Source organism: Salvelinus namaycush, chromosome 4 (assembly GCF_016432855.1).
Source record: "Salvelinus namaycush isolate Seneca chromosome 4, SaNama_1.0, whole genome shotgun sequence".
Lineage (NCBI taxonomy): Eukaryota > Metazoa > Chordata > Actinopteri > Salmoniformes > Salmonidae > Salvelinus > Salvelinus namaycush.
Window position 1 is genome coordinate 66,843,013 of NC_052310.1, and position 19,031 is coordinate 66,862,043.

Below are 19,031 nucleotides of genomic sequence, written 5' to 3' on the forward strand. Positions count from 1 at the left end.
TGGTCCTCCGATCCTTCAAACTTCCCCTCCTCAGATGAGGAGGACGACGAGCGTGACAAGTAGACCATCTTTGCAGCTTCAAAATGATGTAACACATATTTTTTTCTTAATAAGTGAGACATAAGGTAATACTACACATATATAAGAACTTGATGTCAAGTGTTACCATAACTTTGTGATTATTACAATAGAAACATTGTTGTTACATAGGACTTTGGCAATTGCTTTATAATTGCAACATAATGGAGTTATTACATACGTTTTATGGATTATAATTACCTAAGGCAATTAAACTCGAACAAACATTTCAGTAACGGAGTGTAAAAAATCTAACTGACTGACTGGATTAGTTTAGAAAAATGTATGTTTATTTATGTTTATGTAGCACAAGATTAATCAATCAATCAATGTACAGTACATGCACAAACATAGATATTGAAACAAACCATTCCAACCAACAGTGTGCAACTGCAGCCTGCAATTCAGGGGTGTTCCTGCATGTGGGCATTCCTGCATTTGTGCCGGTAAAATTAATTATGCGAGAAATGGTGGTGGAATAGCTTTTATGCGGAAATCATATCAAAGTAAACTTGGAGTTACGCGATGATATGATGTGTGGTCTTCCCACTTCAACTCAGGAAACCATGCAGTTTATTAGGCAATAGATTAAATAATTTATGACTAACTTCAAAGGGTGAGAGTGCACAGTGATCTTGATGCTCCTTTCCAATAAAAGGTCTTATGACATGATGATCGATGCTTGACTGCCGTTTGACAAATACAAATATTCTTATCCATAATAATCTCATAATGTAGACTAGTCTACCTGTACTGTATCTCTCGAGCTGTTGGCTAGAGCACACGTACCAAGACCAGAGTAGGCACATTTGCTATTTAAAGCCTCTAACAAAACTATCGGTAGAATTAAACATGCGATGGAAACACATTGAACTTTAGATTTTTATTCAGTATATGAAAACTTAAGTGAAACATTTGTTTTTGTGTGCACTATGTCATCACACACTGACTTTTATCCACAACAACTCCGTCTGGTGGAAACACACCACTGGTGTGAAAATGCACATATTTTCTTCATGCAGATTTTAGAATATTCGCATGACAATCTGTCGCCAATTGGATGGAAACCTAGCCAATGTTACCATCCACAACCCTCCTTTTACTTGTATCTTTGCACATCCTGCAAATCATCAGCAGAGGGCGACCATTTTGAATGCATTTTCACATTTACTCTGTTGGTAATGCCTATAAATTGGATCACAACTCCGATATGCCCGTAGAATATATTATGTTCAACAATATATTTTAACATTTGCGAAATCAACATATTTATTTTCAATATTAATTTTTAATAAATAAATGTAAAAAAATAAGTAATTGAAATCCAAGTAGTACTCATTCTGTATTACAGAGCAAGCTAGTTCTTCTGAATGCAGGTTGTGAGTGAATAAAAAGTCCACTGTTGGATCTACCTGGATTCAATTAGAATCACTTCGCAAGACAGCATACTATAACTTTCAGGCCTGATGTGGCCCGTAAACCAGAGGTTCCTAACACCACTGTGTTAAGGTAAAACTTGGCCATCAAAGTAAGGACTTATGATATATGTACTGTCATAACATTTCATTGATAACATTCACCTACAGTAGGATCTCTTTTGGTGAAGTCCACAGAACTGAACATGAACAAATTCAACAAACATATCTCTGTCACTAACAAATACAGTCATGGGTGGTCACTCGAAAAGGCATACTGGGAAATTATATTTGAGCAGTGGCGATTTAACATGCAAATCTTGGTGGGGCATAAAATGCATGCCAGCCAAGCCACAACACAACACTAAAGAATATAGGAATTGCACTGTAACGTTGACAAATAGTGCCCACAAACGGCCTATATAAAGCTGTCCCAACAGCAGTCCCAACATCTTACAACTGCTAAACCTGGCTATCAGCGGAGCCTTGTCTGGCAGTGAAACAGTTCATTCAACCTTGTTTACTGCCTTTAAAAGAAATATAGCTGATATAGTTGACTTGCTTAAACAAATGTGGTTTCTACTGACAATTGAGATGTACAAATTATGGCATAAGGGGACGACAAGCAGTTAAGAGGCAATCTGTAATTTTGATTAAGACATTAATGAGCGAGCTAGGACAGACATAGTCAATATAACTATTTGTTCAGCACTTTTGAAATGTACAGTGACAGAATTCTGAACATGGGCCATTCTTACAATGTTCTCCCTGTACACCAAGTCAGAACGTAGGATAAATAAAGGGGGCTTATAAGCAGACAATGAAAGCTCTTACAATATTCGATGATTACATTTCTCTAAACAAAGTTATAGGCTACATGTGCACCACCAAGTCAGAACAGTAGGCGAAATTAAAATGGGTAAATAGACCAAATTATTAGGGTGAGGCACATGGGCTACGAACATCTTACTACACAACATACACTTAGTATTACTTTCTTAGCTACAGTATACATATCTCCCTGGCATATTACACCATTTATGCAGCAGCAAACAATACATTATTGAACAAGAAGGTGGCACGGCAGTCCTTCATGGGCAAATTTTGTCGTCAAAGTCTGGCATTCTCTGGATTTATGGTGCTTTCAAAACAACTGGGAACTCGGAAAAAAACAAGGTCGAATCATGATGACGTCATTGATATTCAGGTCGTAGCTCTAGAAAGAGGCCGGATTTACAATTCCGATTTGGATGACCGTTCAAAATGTATTTTGCCAGTCAGAGCTTGTTTATTCCCAACTTCCCAGTTGTCTTGAACTCACTGAAGTCACGTTTTCGCAGTTCCGAGTTAAGTTGTTTTGAGCTTGGCACAAATCATGCTTCATTGACAGCATGGCCAATGTTGAATGTTTATCACTTTAGACCTGGAAAAGAGCCCCTTAATCCCAGATTTGGGACCACACAGCCACTCCACTGAATAGCAGGCTAGTGATTGCTTCGCAATGCTTGCAGTTAGCCACTGTCACTGATTCCTTCCAAACCACTCATTGTTGAATTTGCGATTTCCAACTTGTTGTGTAATGTTTAGGTCCAATGGCCAATGAGCACCGATATGTTTTATCTATAATTTCGCTTCATTATTTCTCTTCATATGACAAGGATTAAAAAGTATTTGCCAGTAGATTGTCAATTTGATTCATGATGATGACTGCTAGCTACTGTACATATAACGTGATTTGACGTCATGTTATCTGTGCCCAATGACCTTGAGCCTTTTTGGCTGGGCACTTCTAATGTAACTCTATGGCAGCACCCAATGGGGCTAGAATTTTCTAGCTCTACCCTTGGACTTGGCGGTGACGTGATGTCTGCATGAGTGACAGAACACTGAGCCAATCACGGTGCAACAATCCATATTTTCTGCTGGCTTGCCCCACCACCACAGAAAGCACTGAGCTAGGCTGAAGCACCTGCATTCTGGAGCTGCCTTACTCAAGAAAACAAGAAAGAGACCATGATTGTATGCAGCTTTATTAACTCAATGATATATTTTTTTTTACAATGTTTGTAAACTGATATGTGACACGTAATGCCAAAATAACATGCAAAACAGGCTCTGCCCCACCTGCCCTGAATGACGGGTTGTCACTGTATTGGAGGCATGGCTTGTTGGGGGCGTGGCTTCAATCTGTTATTTTTGGCACCCTGTGAATGGAAGTGTTGTACCAGTTTAAGTGATTTATCGTTATATTAGTTTAGACTGTGCATGCTAACAGTTCTGAAGTTTTTGTAAATACTTACATAGGGGCATGTGGCAATAAAGACTTGTATTGCAGTGTCCTTAACCCAACACTGAGGGACCTTGTCAAGAGATATGTACCTTTTGGTGTCATGGTTAAAAATACTTTATGAAGTGTTATTGCATAACACCATTGGTGTAAACTATATACCCTTTCTAGTGTTAAAAATACTATATGAGGTGTTATTCATGAAACTGAAAGTGTTAATTCCGTAACTGACTAAGTGGAACAGCGTCCTCACTAAGCACAGTGTTAATTTAACACTCAAAAGTGTGGACCCACATAGGCACTGGAGAATTTGCTCTGTGTTGTCTTGCCAACTCCTATATGGTCATCGATGGCATGGGTCGCTGGGACCAGGCTACCTCTGCTCCACTCACAGGTGCTCCACTCCCCCACTGTTCATCTGGATGGAGCTGAACCTCAGGGCAGCCCTTTCCTTTATTATAATAGTGCCTGGATACAGTCCCATACACTACAGGCATTTGCATATGAGACCCTGCATGAGTTGGCTAGTGGCTACTAATTTGGTTGTCTTGAATGAGGCGTTTTCCTCATTTGCACATAGATTTCCACAGAGACCTTTGTCTCGGCTCAGGCTGATGCTTTGCTGGCAAACCAGCCTGGTGGGAATGAAGATTGTCTATGAGTATATCAGATCTATACAATAGGACTATATTTCCCCTGGGTAGCAAGACTTTAATGGCGGTGTAGGCTTTACAGACTGCTGCTGAAGAGCAGTATGGTGTAGTTGCTCTAACACCAATTAGGGTGGAGACAGTCATTCTCAGGAAGCCAGGAATCCACAGTCCAATCTCACCCTCAGCATGTGTAGCCTCTCTGGGACACATCATTTCTGCCAAGGATCCTGAATCCACTGGGGGAAACCTTACAGTTGGAGGACCATGACATTGACCTAGCACAAGAAGGACTGTCCCAATGTTCAATGTCTCAGGCTGTACATTGACTACTAACCTTATAGTAAGTGGACAGTGACTTGGTACAGAATGTCTCAGGCGTATAGTCTTATCGTTGACTATATATGCTGACTACTGTAATAAAGAACATCTTGCTAAAAAAGAGAATGTCCTTCCAGGAATCTAAACATTCACAGCTGCCTCTTGGAATAAGGGAGTAGTAGTCTGAAAAAATAGTCTGAATAATATCCACAATATCCACACTATAAAATATTTGAATGATATGAAAATCCATATGCAGGCATCTTTTTGTATCTGCACTTTCCATTGACATTGAGGCTATTAATTAAAACCAATATCAATGGCTGGACTTGGATTTGTATATAGTGGAATACTTTTCTGTGGATAATTCTACCTCTTAAAGACAATGTTGTATTACAGAGAGGATAGCAGGTTTGTTGACTCGCGACTGCTAGCTGGTTTAGTCATTGTCACTCTATAATACTAGAGACGGAGTAGAGAAATGTGTTTCTCTCACGACTATAATTTTTCTCAGAGCTTGTCCTAAGATGAGCATCCCAAACAGCAACCTATGCACTACTTTTGACCAGAGCCTATAACATTGTAAACGCACTAAGAAAAGAGGGTTCCTTTAAGGGTTGTTTTGGAAGGGTGATTTTTCTACGTGGAACCATAATGATTCAAAGAACACTGAGCCCTTCAATGGTTCTTTGCAGTTCAAAAAACGTTATTTCCTCTATTAGAATATTTAGGTGGGTGGTTTTCGCACAGCTCATTTTGTGCAACCATGAGTGAGTGTCATTCCAGTTTATCTAATCTGTTGCGTTACGCATTACATGTTAAATATGATGATGACCAGTGATGGTATGGCCTTGTGTCATTTGAGAACTGTTGTCTACATCAGTTTTACTTTTCTCCTCAGGAATCCTCAGCTGTTCCAGAGGTAGCTCACAGGGTTCAACTTGTCAATAATAACACCTATAGAAATTTGACAATATAATATGTCTAACCGTAAAATAATTACCGTATATGGTTCTTCATATGGTAGAACCTTTGAGATTGATAAATGTTCTTTAAATAATCATTATCCATAAAGGTTCTATAAGGAACCATTAAAAATGGTTGTATACAGCACCAAAAAGGGTTGTAACTATAGCGGAACTCTTTTTGGTGCTATATACAGTAGAACCTTTTTTTAATAGTTATCTTTAGAAGCTTAGGAAAGGGTTCTTTATAGCACCATGTAGTACCTTGTGAGCATGGTTCTTTATAGAATCTTCAAAAAAGGGTTCTATACTGAACAAAAATATAAACGCAACATTTAAAGTGTTGGTCCCATGTTTCATGAGCTAAAATAAAAGATCACAGAAATTTTCCATACACACAAAAAGCTATTATTTCTCTCAAATTTCGTGCATAAATTTGTTTACATCCCTGTTCGTGAGCATTTCTCATTGCCAAGATAATCCATCCACCTGACAGGTATGGCATATCAAGAAGCTGATTAAACAGCATGATCGTTACACAGGTACATGGTGCTGGGGACAATAAAAAGTCACTGTAAAACATGTAGTTTTGTCACACAACACAATACCACAGATGTCAAGTTTTGAGGGAGCATGCAATTGGCATTCTGAATGCAGGAATGTCCACCAGAGTTGTTGCCAGATGATTTAATAAGCCACCTCCAACATAATTTTAGAGAATTTGGCAGTACGTCCAACTGGCCTCACAACCGCAGACCATGTGTAACCACGCCAGCCCAGGACCTCCACATCCGGCCTCTTCACCTGCGGGATCATCTGAGACCAGCCACCAGGACAGCTGATGAAACTGAGGAGTATTTTTGTCTGTAATAAAGCCCTTTTGCGGGGAAAAACTAGTTCTGATTAGCTGGACCTGGCTCCCCAGTGGTTGGGCCTATGCCCTCCCAGGCCCACTCATGGCTTCACCCCAGCCCAGTCATGTGAAATCCATAGATTACGGCCTAATGAATTGATTTCAATTGACTGATTTCCTAAAATGAACTGTAACTCAGTAAAATCGTTGAAACTGTTGATTGTTGCATTTATGTTTTTGTTCAGTACAGTGGTTCCTCCTTTTAAAGTTGCAAGCTTACACAGCGGGACTTAGAGGTTCCCAGCGTCACGGCTTCATTGCTCCAGACCACCGCAAGGGGGAGTAAGAGCACTCATTATGCATTTGGGTCCCAAAGTTCATATTGGATGGTTCCAATGACGAATTTGACACGAGCCACCCGTCCCTGGTGACTTTCTTCAGCAAAGATGGCTGACAAAACATTACGGTGGAAGCAAATTTAAGTAATTATAACGTCATAACAAGTCAAGCAAAATGATTGTGCATATTTTTTTGTCATAAAGTAAATTTATGAAAATTGCTGTTTAGCACGTTCTTTTCCAGTCATATTCAATACCAGGTGTATCAAACTCCATTCTTTGAATGATGAATTACAATTATACACTTCAACAATGTTTACCACTCCTGCTCCTGGGACATCAATGATTACACATTGTAACTATGCAATAGACTAGAAACATGATTTAAGTAAAGGCTGATTTGTAATTCATATACACAGAATTTTTTTAAAGTACATCCTGCCAGCACGCCCACAAGCGAGCCACGTGGAAGAGAGCGAGGAATGAGATGGGAATAACAATCCAGGCTATTTGCTCTGAGACCGGCATAATAACGTAATGAAACAAGCAGGGAGCAGAATTTGAACCCTCAACATTCTAGCCCAAAGTCCAGCACGCTATCGACTGTGCCCAAATGCATTAATTGGGGTTGGGGCCGATTGTGGCTAAAAACACTTTATCAATTGGAATCTTGAACGTGGAAAGGGGAAAAAGTATTATTATTATTATTATTTTTAAATATTTTTTTATATAATATATATATATATTAGAACATAAAAAATTCAGAACATTAACATTAATATATATTGGTCATGGCTCCCGAGTGGTGCAGCGGTCTAAGGCACTGCATCTCGGTGCAAGATGCTTTACTATGGTCCCTGGATCAAATTCAGGCTGTATCACATCCAACTGTGATTGGGAGTGCCATAGGGCGGTGCAAAATTGGCCCAGCGTCATCTGGGGTAGGTCGTCATTGTAAATTTTAATTTGTTCTTACCTGACTTGCCTAGTTAAATAAAGGTTCAATTTAAAAAACAACTGGCGGCAACCGCCAGCTAACTTGTAATGCAAATGTTGCACACCAACAGACGGAGAAAACTTACACCAGTCGAGCAATTCATTTCAACAATAATCTTAATTTGACTTTACAAACAACAAGAGGGCTTAATTGCAGTCTATTTCTTCGGAGCCTAGACCTATATAAAATAACTTAACTGGCTGAGGTAGGCTCTGAGGCTTAACAGCCTAATAGAAGTTGGATTTTTTTTATTAGACCTACTTACAAGAGGGGTGTGAACAGTTTATGTCATGAACACTGCTTGTGCCCATAGAAATAGACGTGGCACTCGCGTGCAGGGGGGAGGGGCACTTGATGTCCCCCAATGCTGGAAAGGGGCCCTGGGTGAAAACATTTTGGAACCCCTGCTACATAGCACCAAAAAGGGATCCGCTATGGTTACGAGCCAAAGAACCCATATTTGGCACTATGTAGAACCATTTGTTTTTAGTGTGTAGGGGAATAGGGTTACATTTGGGAAATACTCCAGGACATTCTGTCTCAAGTGTGCTTGTGGCACTTACATAACATAAACGGTGCAGGCTGTGAGAGAGACCGCTTAAAATGAGTAAAGATATTTCAGAATAATGACATACAGGGATTTAAGTACTCAGAGCACACCTCTGTAGAGAGGTAGAGACAGTGGCAAGCCGGAACTTAATTTATGGCCCTCGATCGGGCCGCTGCTGACTCCGTGCAAAGACTGACGGAGCGGAGCACGGCGGAGTAAGCAGACATTATAATAAAGGATTCATTACAACATATTTCACTGGTGGATTACAAGGGCTGGAAATGGATAAGAAGTGGAATACTGTTAAAACAGATAGATTTGTTCCAAAGATGGCACCATCAGGCTTACAGGAACCATTACCTGCCTGTGTTTTACGCGTAATGTAAATGTAAAGTCTTGTTATCTAGTCGTGCCAAAGACAAGGGAAATTAGACCTTTCTCTAAAGCACAGCATAAATGGTCAAAGTCTTACATCCATTTTAAAGAATTTCTATCAATTGGCATAATTGAGAGTGATTTTTTTGTGTTAGACACAATAACACTTCCAGTATCAACATTATCGGAGACAACAAAATGCTGACTGTGTGGCTCATTAAAATGGCTAAACACACATCTGATCTGCAAAACCGCTTTGATGACATACTGTACTGAAATATAACTCCACCATATAGTCTAGAGGAGTGATGAAAAAGACAAGAGAGTCAATATTACTGCCACACAGAGAGAAAGAGAGAGAACACCTCCACTGATAAAGCACACCACAAATTATAAAGACAGGGAACCGCTGAATGCCGAATGCCGCAGGAGCAACCTATTCAGGTCCGATACGCTACATTGACACTATGCTACAAGCTGTAAATCCTGCTACTACCACACGGGTGTGTGTGTGTGTGTGTGTGTGTGTGTGTGTGTGTGTGTGTGTGTGTGTGTGTGTGTGTGTGTGTGTGTGTGTGTGTGTGTGTGTGTGTGTGTGTGTGTGTGTGTGTGTGTGTGTGTGTGTGTGTGTGTGTGAAGGAGAGAGGGGATGAGGAGGGCAGTGTGTGTGTGAGAGAGAGAGAGAGAGAGAGAGAGAGAGAGAGAGAGAGAGAGAGAGAGAGAGAGAGAGAGAGAGAGAGAGAGAGAGAGAGAGAGAGAGAGAGAGAGAGAGATAAAGATTGAAATGATGACATCATGGAGCGTAGTGTAGCACCACTGATGGGGTCATTCCTGTCCATCTGTTGTTGTGAGCTCAGCTCAGTCTAATTGACCAACTCCATGGTCCACTTTCACCTCACTCACCTCACTTAACACAGTTGAGAGAGAGAGACAGAGAGAGAAAGAAGGAAAGAAGGAAAGAAAGAAAGAAAGAAAGATAGATAGATAGATAGATAGATAGATAGATAGATAGATAGATAGATAGATAGATAGATAGATAGATAGATAGATAGATAGATAGATAGATAGATAGATAGATAGATAGATAGATAGATAGATAGATAGATAGATAGATAGATAGATAGATAGATAGATAGATAGATAGATAGAGTACACATTAAAAACATTAAGGACACCTTCCTAATATTGAGTTACAACCACGTTGGTGGACCATTCTTGATACACATGGGAAACTGTTGAGTGTGGAAAACCTTGCAGTTCTTGACACAAACCGGTGCACCTGGCACCTACTACCATACCCCGTTCAAAGGCAAATAAATCCTTTGTCTTGCCCATTCACCCTCTGAATAGCAGACATACACAATCCATGTCTCCTCTCCTTCATCCACACTGATTGGAGTGGATTTAACAGGTGACATCAATAAGGGAACATAGCTTTCACCTGGATTCCTGTAATAACTGTAATATCTTATGCTTCACGGAGTCGTGGCTGAACGACGACATTATCAACATACAGCTGGCTGGTTGTTTGCTGTACCGGCAGGACAGAACAGCGGCGTCTGGTAAGACAAGGGGTGGCAGACTATGTATTTTTGTAAATAACAGCTGGTGCACGATATCTAAGGAAGTCTCAAGGTTTTGCTCGTCTTAGGAAGAGTATCTCATGATAAGCTGTAGACCACACTATCGACCCAGAGAGTTTTCATCTGTATTTTTTACATACACCACAGACTGATGCTGGCACTAAGACCGCACTGAATGAGCTGTATTCTGCCATAAGCAAACAAGAAAACACTCACCCAGAGGCGGCGCTCCTAGTAGCCAGGGACTTTAATGCCGGGAAACTTGTTAAATGTTAAATGTGCAACCCGGGGGGAAAGTACTCTAACCACCTTTACTCCACACACAGAGATGCATACAAAGCTGTCCCTCGCCCTCCATTACGCAAATCTGACCATAATTTTATCCTCCTGATTCCTTCTAGGCAGAGTTACAAAGAAAAAGCCATATCTCAGACTGGCCAATAAAAAGAAAAGATTAAGATGGGCAAAAAAACACAGACACTGGACAGAGGAACTCTGCCTACAAGGCCAGCATCCCGGAGTCGCCTCTTCACTGTTGACATTGAGACTGCTGTTTTGTGGGTACAATTTAATGAAGCTGCCAGTTGAGGACTTGTGAGACGTCTGTTTCTCAAACTAGACACTCTAATGTACTTTTCCTCTTGCTCAGTTATGCACCGAGGCCTCCCACTCCTCTTTCTATTCTGGTTAGAGCCAGTTTGCGCTGTTCTGTGAAGGGAGTAGTGCATAGCGGTGTACGAGATCTTCAGTTTCTTGGCAATTTCTAACATGGAATAGCCTTCATTTCTCAGAACAAGAATAGACTGACGAGTTTCAGAAGAAAGGTCTTTGTTTCTGGACATTTTGAGCCTGTAATCAAACCCACAAATGCTGATGCTCCAGATACTCAACTAGTCTAAAGAAGGCCCGTTTTCTTGCTTCTTTAATCAGGACAACAGTTTTCAGCTGTGCTAACATAATTGCAAAAGGGTTTTCTAATGATCAATTAGCCTTTTAAAACGATAAACTTGGATTAGCTGACACAACATGCCATTGGAACACAGGAGTGATGGTTGCTGATAATGGGCCTCTGTACGCCTATGTAGATATTCCATAAAACATCTGCCGTTTCCAGCCACAATAGTCATTTAGAACATTAAAAATGTCAACACTGTATTTCTAATCAATTTTTTGTTATTTTAATGGACCAAAAATGTGCTTTTCTTTCAAAAACAAGGACATTTCTAAGTGACCCCAAACCTTTGAACGGTAGTATATATATCTCTAAAAAATTAACTGCATTGTTGGTTAGGGGCTCGTAAGTAAGCATTTCACTGTAAGGTCTACACCTGTTGTATTCGGCACATGTGACTAATCAAATTGTATTTTATTTGATTTGATTCACCTGGTCAGTCAATGGCTGCATTCCAAACACTTAACCGACACACCCTCTTTTCTCTCAGCCCTCAAATTCAGTGCGCACTTCTGATGACGTATCATGACGTCTGACGAGTTTATATATATATATATATATATATATATATATATATATATATATATATATATATATATATATATATATATGCAGTACCAGTGAAAAGTTTGGAAACACCTACTTATTCAAGGGTTTTTCTTAATTTTTACTATTTTCTACATTGTAGAATAATAGTGAAGACATCAACACTATTATTCTACAATGTAGAAAAACCCTTGAATGAGTAGGTGTCCAAACTTTTGACTGGTACTGTATACTGAGTGTGATCTTCACGGATGAATCCCGTTTTCAACTGTACCGGGCAGATGGCAGACAGCGTGTATGGCGTCATGTGGGCGAGCGGTTTGCTGATGTCAACGTTGTGAACAGAGTGCCCCATGGTGGGATTATAGTATGGCAGTCATAAACTACAGACAACAACCACAAATGCCTTTTATTGATGGCAATTGGAATGCATAGAGATACCATGACGAGATCCTGAGGCCTATTGTCTTGAGGCCATTCATCCGCCACCATCACCTCATATTTCAGCATTATAATGCACAGCCCCATGTCACTAGGATCTGTACACAATTCCTGGAAGCTGAAAATGTCCCAGTTCTTCCATGGCCTGCATACTCACCAAACATGTCACCACCCATTGAGCATGTTTGGAAAGCCGCACACAACGCTAAGAATGCTCTAGATCAACGTGTACGACAGCGTTTTCCAGTTCCCGCCAATATCCAGCAACTTTGCAGATGCATATCTGTATTCCCAGTCATGTGAAATCCATAGATTATGGCCCAATGAATTCATTTCAGTTTATTTATTTCCTTATATTAACTGTAACTCAGTAAAATTGTAGAAATTGTTGCATGTTGCATTTATATTTTTGTTCAGTGTCATTTTATAGTTTTATGGTTATTTTATAGTTATAGTTCTATCTCCCCAACTCCCTCTCTCCCTCCATCTCTTTGTATCTCCATCTCCCTTCCTCCCTCTCTTCCCATTTCCCACCCTCCCTTCAAATCTTCCTCCCTCTCTTCCCATTTCCCACCCTCCCTTCAAATCTTCCTCCCTCTCTTCCCATTTCCCACCCTCCCTTCAAATCTTCCTCCCTCTCTTCCCATTTCCCACCCTCCCTTCAAATCTTCCTCCCTCTCTTCCCATTTGCCACCCTCCCTTCAAATCTTCCCCTCTCTCTTCCCATTTCCCACCCTCCCTTCAAATCTTCCTCCCTCTCTTCCCATTTGCCACCCTCCCTTCAAATCTTCCTCCCTCTCTTCCCATTTCCCACCCTCCCTTTAAATCTTTCCCTCTCTCTTCCAGGAGAACGACCAAGGTCATGTTTGATTGGCCCAACATCACAGTGCCCAGCTCTTCAGGGCAGGGCCTGAAACCAGGAGACGGGGATCTGCAGAGGTCTACATGTGTTCTGGGCTTCTTCCCTGTCATCTATTATAGCTCCCTCCTCTGTGTGGGAGTACCAGGTACACGCACGCATACAGCACACGCACACATGCAGGCACACGCACACACTGTCTCAGTCTCCAAAATGAACACTCCAACGTTCCTGAGCAACAAGACAAAACAACAGTCACATTAATGGATTGTGTTCAGTTCAAGTAAACTGTGTTGACATTGTCGGTGTTGTTGTGGGGCTACAACATCGGCAGACGTGCCGATCACAGTGATGTGCTATTGATTCAACATAGGCAGGGATGGTTGTAGGGAGGGAGGGGAAGCAGGAGACTAGAGGGCTCATCTGAGATCAGCCGCCTGCATTCCCTCACTCTGAATCCTCCAGATGACCTTTTGGCACAGTGAACTAATTACTCCCAGTGGGGATTGAGAGGTCTGTGGGTTGGAGCGGAGGGCTGAAGACAGAATGTGCGCCAATTGTTTTTAGTGGGAATATCGTGCTGTTGACAAGTCACCGAAAAGAACCCCAGACAATGATAGCTGATTACATATAAATACAGCTGAAGTCTATGCAGCTACTGTGTCACACTACTGGAAAAACACACACATTCACATACACACAGACACACATAGACACAGACACACATACACATACACATACACATACACATACACATACACATACACATACACATACACATACACATACACATACACACTGTTACGGCAGCCAGGCTATAAAAAAGGGACTCTTGGAAATACTATCTGCTTCCTGAGAACAAATATCTCCCTCCATAGAATATCTTCCGGTAATACTGCATGAGCCAAGTAGACTATATGTATAAAAGTATGTGGACACCCCTTGAAATTAGTAGATTCGGCTATTTCAGCCACACCCATTGCTGACAGGTGTATAATATCGAGCACACGGCCATGCAATCTCCATAGACACACATTGGCAGTAGGATGGCCTTACTGAAGATCTCAGTGACTTTCAACGTGGCACCGTCATAGGATGCCACCTTTCCAACAAGTCAGTTTGTCAAATTTCTGCCCTGCTAGAGCTGCCCCGGTCAACTGTGCTGTTATTTTTAAGTGGAATGTCTAGGAGCAGCACTGGCTCAGCCGCGAAGTGATAGTCCACACAAGCTCACAGAACTGGACCGTCGAGTGTTGAAGCGCATCGTAAGTAAAAATCGTTCGTCCTCGGTTGCAACACTCACTACCGAGTTCCAAACTGCCTCTGGAAGCAACGTCAGCACAATAACTGTTTGTAGGGAGCTCCATGAAATGGATTTCCATGGTCAAGCAGCCGCACACAACGCTAAGATCACCATGCGCAATGTGAGTTGGCTGGAGTGGTGTAAAGCTTTCCGCCATTGGACAGGGGCTGTTTTCATGTTTCGGTGTAGGCCTCTTAGTTTCAGTGAAGGGAAATCTTAATGCTTCAGCATACAATGAGACGATTCTGTGCTTCCAACTTTGTGGCAACAGTTTGGAGGCCCTTTCCTGTTTCAGCATGACAATGTGGTCGTGCACAAAGCGCGGTCCACACAGAAATGGTTTGTCGAAATCGGTGTAGAAGAACTTGATTGGCCTGCACAGAGCCCTGACCTCAACCCCATCGAACACCTTTGGGATGAATTATATTAATCCCATGATTTTGGAAGGAGATGTTTGATAAGCAGGTGTCCACATACTTTTGGTCATGTAGTGTATAATGGACTTTGAATGGTGTTTAAATAAATGTTCTCTCTCTATCGCTCTCTTACTCACTCTCCCTCCCCTCTCTCCCTCTTCCCCCTCTCCTTCTCCACCCTGCCCTCTCTCAATCCCCCTCCCTCTCTCTGCCTCCCGTCTCTCCCTCCTCCCTCTCTCTGCCTACACACTCCCTCCCTGCCTCTCTCCACTCCCTCCCCCTTCAATCTATCAGTAAACATACTGACTGCGGTGGCTCTATCCCGGCTGGCAGCCCGTACTAAGAAGGCTATGCATGTGTACCTGCTGGCTCTTACCGGCTCTGACATCCTCTCCCAGCTCTTCATTATCTTCGTGGGCTTTCTGCTAGAAACAGCTGTGTTCCACCGTGAAGTAGGTACAGTAGTCCAGTGGTTAAGGAGGTGGACGTATAGCTAAAGGATTGCCAGCTCAAATCCCCGACAGTGCACTGAAAAAAAGTGGGCACAATTATGTTGAGAAATGAGCAAAGGACAACATTTTATTGTTTGTTGTAATGAATGGACGATAAAGGTGTAGTGATCTATTTTGGGAGAAAGTTTGAATTCTAATCGACCTGCCTACATGTTGTTTCAAGTACAGTAGATCAACGTTGTCGTTTTGCTGCTCATGTGAATCTCCTCTTTGTCCTGACTTCTCACATAAAATGTAGTTTTTGTGTTTAATTGTATTCTAGGTCCCCACCCTCCTGCTGCGCTCGGTTAGCATGGCAGAGTTTGCTGCCAACCACGCATCCATCTGGGCCACCGTACCCCTAACCGTGGACCGCTACGTGGCACTGTGCCATCCGCTCCTCCACCGCCAGATCAGCTACCCAGCACGAGCGCGGCGGATCATCACCGTCGTCTTTTTCCTGGCGCTGTTGTCAGGCATACCATTCTTCTGGTGGTCTGACATGTGGCGCGTCGCCCGCCCGCCCACCTCCCTGGACTCTGCCCTCATATGGACACATGTGACGATAATCTACTTCCTGCCGTGTAGCATCTTCCTGGTTCTGAACTTGCTGATCATTCACCGGCTGCAGGCGCGGCAGAAACAGGTCCCGTGCCAGGAGGAGCGTGGTGGTAGCGGGGCCCGGATGGCCCCTCGGCGGCGCCTGGGTAAGAGCACCGCCATGCTGCTCGCCATTACCTCTGCGTTCGCCATCCTTTGGGCCCCCAGGACTATAGTGGTCATCTATCATCTATACGTGTCCTCTGTCCACAAGGACTGGCGGGTCCACCTGGCCTATGACCTGTCTAACATGCTGGCCATGCTCAACACTGCAGTCAACTTCTTCCTCTACTGTTTCGTCAGTAAGCCATTCAGAGCGGCCGTGAGGGATGTTCTGTTGCTCAGGGGTGGGTCCGTTGTACCACCGAAGGATAATCCACAATCAGCAGGCCCCCGCCAAAGCCTCTACGTCCTTGCTGTCTAGCGGGACAAACAAACGCTCACACCGAGACTACCAACCGCACCCCCCTAACGAGACCATGTGACCCTGACCTTGATCCTTAATCCTGAGATGAGACCCCTCTAATTGAGACCAACCCCCTCGTCCACCCCATCTCTCCATCCCCTCTATTATGCCATTCCTCCAGCCCATGAACAATGTGACTTTGACCTTAACTATGGGACCTGACTAATTGAGACAAACCCTGTACCCTCTTCCCTCCTCTTCCCTCCTATTCCATCCCTCTATCCGTCCGCTCCATCCCCCCATTCCACTGTCCCCCCAACACCCCATCCCACGGACTAAGTGACCTTGAAGGTTAGACACCCCCTTAATTGAGACCAAACCCTCCCCTCACCCCATCCCCTCATCCCACGAACCATGTGACCTTCACCCTGAGACCCCAGATCAACCCCCTTTACCCATCCTCTTATTGCCCCATCTCTTTATCCCTCCATCCCACCATCCATCCCCCTATCCCATGGTCGCCCTAAGCACTTATGACCTCTGAACCACAGAGAACCACAGAGTGCATTCCAGCCATGTTCCGTGGACAGCTGCCAATCACCCTTTAAGGTGAACATTCTCAAAAAGGGCCTTTTACTGAACTGTTGTTGGACTCAAAACAAGCAGAATGTTTTCTGATTCAACATGTTATTTATTATGTCCAGTGGGAATCAGATTATAATGGCACAAAGTATTTATTTTTTGTTAGGGGGAAGATTTGGCTTGTAACATTACGAGTGCTTGGCTTGACTTTATGTTACTTTCCATATATGGAAGCTAGTTGTAATTATGTAACATGCTATTGTTTATATTGGTAAAAAAAGAAAGAATGCCATATGGACATTATTTGGTCTTGGTGGCTGCAGATGAACATGGTGCTTTAGTTAACACATAGAGAGAAGAGACACTGTGAAAAGAGATGATGCTTTCATCATGTGCATGCCACTTAAAGTGAATGGCTCATCTATCTATTTACACATTGAGCATAGCCTCACCATTTCCTCTCAGTTCTCTACAGGGGGACAGTTTAGTTCTATGTGAATCACTTTACAATAGAAGGAAATTCAAAATGCTCTTCCTTTACAGAACATAAGTTAAGTAATAGTAAGACTGTATTTTCATATAGTGCATTATTCTTTACTATAAGAGAACATTTCACATGCCTATTTGCCCAGATGACAGTGTGACAGGCTTGCTGAGCAGCACAACTGAACCAATCAAGCAAACAAATAGCATTAAGTACTTCATTTCAACAGTGAGAGCGAGGAGCAAACCACAGCTGTGGTTATTTTTCATGAAAACGCAAGTGGATGGAGGTTTAAATGAATGCTTGCTGTAAGTGCCTAAAAGCCGCAGCAGGGGAAGAAGACCCTGTTCTACAAACACACTCCCCCTGTGGGCTTCAGCTCAGCTAGCTAAACAAATCCCACATCAGACTGACGGACGGCACACAGAAAGTACATTTTCCATCTGCTCCTGTGCAAGCCCCTAGAAACATCAATAAGACGATAAGGACAAATTCAAATGACAATATTTAATATGAGATATTTCATCAATAAGGCATGAGAACCTGTGTTTCATTGTAAATAGCACAGGGCTAAGGTGTCCTCTTGAAACATCCACACTTACTGACAAATTTGCATTATCATGTGTAAATGGGATCAACAAGCACTTTGTGATATCAGTATTTGTTTGGAGCTGAGTGTTCTCTTCTCTATACATGGTTCTAACTAACGACTGAATTAACAATTGGCAAGTGCAATCTGTTGGTGTATTGATTTTTAATGCAATTAATTAATTTAGTCCCAAGAGTTGATGAACAATGGTTAGACTTTGATCTTGAAATAAGCATTTAATCACGCACCTCTGGCTCATCAATAAGTCCTCAGTGAAAGGCTTTTAAATAAGGACATAGTTTTCTGTCCTCGTCATAGCCATTGTATAACTGGTTTGAGAAGACATTTCAACTACATAAGATAGTTAATTTGTTTGCACTAATAGGAACAGGCAGTAAGAGAGAATTGACACATTTTTGTTGATTACATCTCCTGTGTTCCTCTGTAGCTCAGTTGGTAGAGCATAGTGCTTGTAATGCCAGAGTAGTGGGTTCAATTTCTGCAACCACCCATACGTAAAATGTATGAACTTGTAAGTTGTTTTGGATAAAAGCGACTGCTAAATGGCATATATTTGGTCTTAGTGAAATTGAGAGTAAGCTAATTGCCTACTATATAATACACTTTTTTTGTGACATCCAATTGCGATCTTGTCTCATCGCTGCAACTTCCCAACGGGCTTGGGAGAGGCAAAGGTCAAGTGAATAAAAACATGACCCACCAAACCACGCTCCTTAAAACCTGCAAGCTTAATCTAGAAGCAAGCTGCACCAATGTGTCAGAGGAAATGCCATTCAACTGACAAGTGAAGTCAGCCTGCAGTTGCCCAGCCCACCACAAGGAGTTGCTAGAGTGCAAAGAGCCCAGATGACCCTGGGCCAATTGTGTGCTGCCCTATGGGACTCTCTGTCACGGGAGGTTATGACCCAGCCTGGGATTGAACCCAGGTC

At 42.3% G+C, this 19,031-nt stretch overlaps 1 protein-coding gene across 1 annotated transcript in view; it reads left to right on the forward strand.

Moving 5' to 3' along the window:
• gpr142 (G protein-coupled receptor 142) overlaps positions 1-16,505 on the forward strand; it is a 54,279-nt gene extending 37,774 nt beyond the window's left edge. The window contains 4 exon segments of the mRNA XM_038990891.1: positions 13,198-13,358; positions 15,224-15,381; positions 15,704-16,384; positions 16,386-16,505. Of these exon segments, the coding sequence (XP_038846819.1) occupies positions 13,198-13,358; positions 15,224-15,381; positions 15,704-16,384; positions 16,386-16,505 (1,120 nt within the window).
• Positions 16,506-19,031: the final 2,526 nt, after the last annotated feature.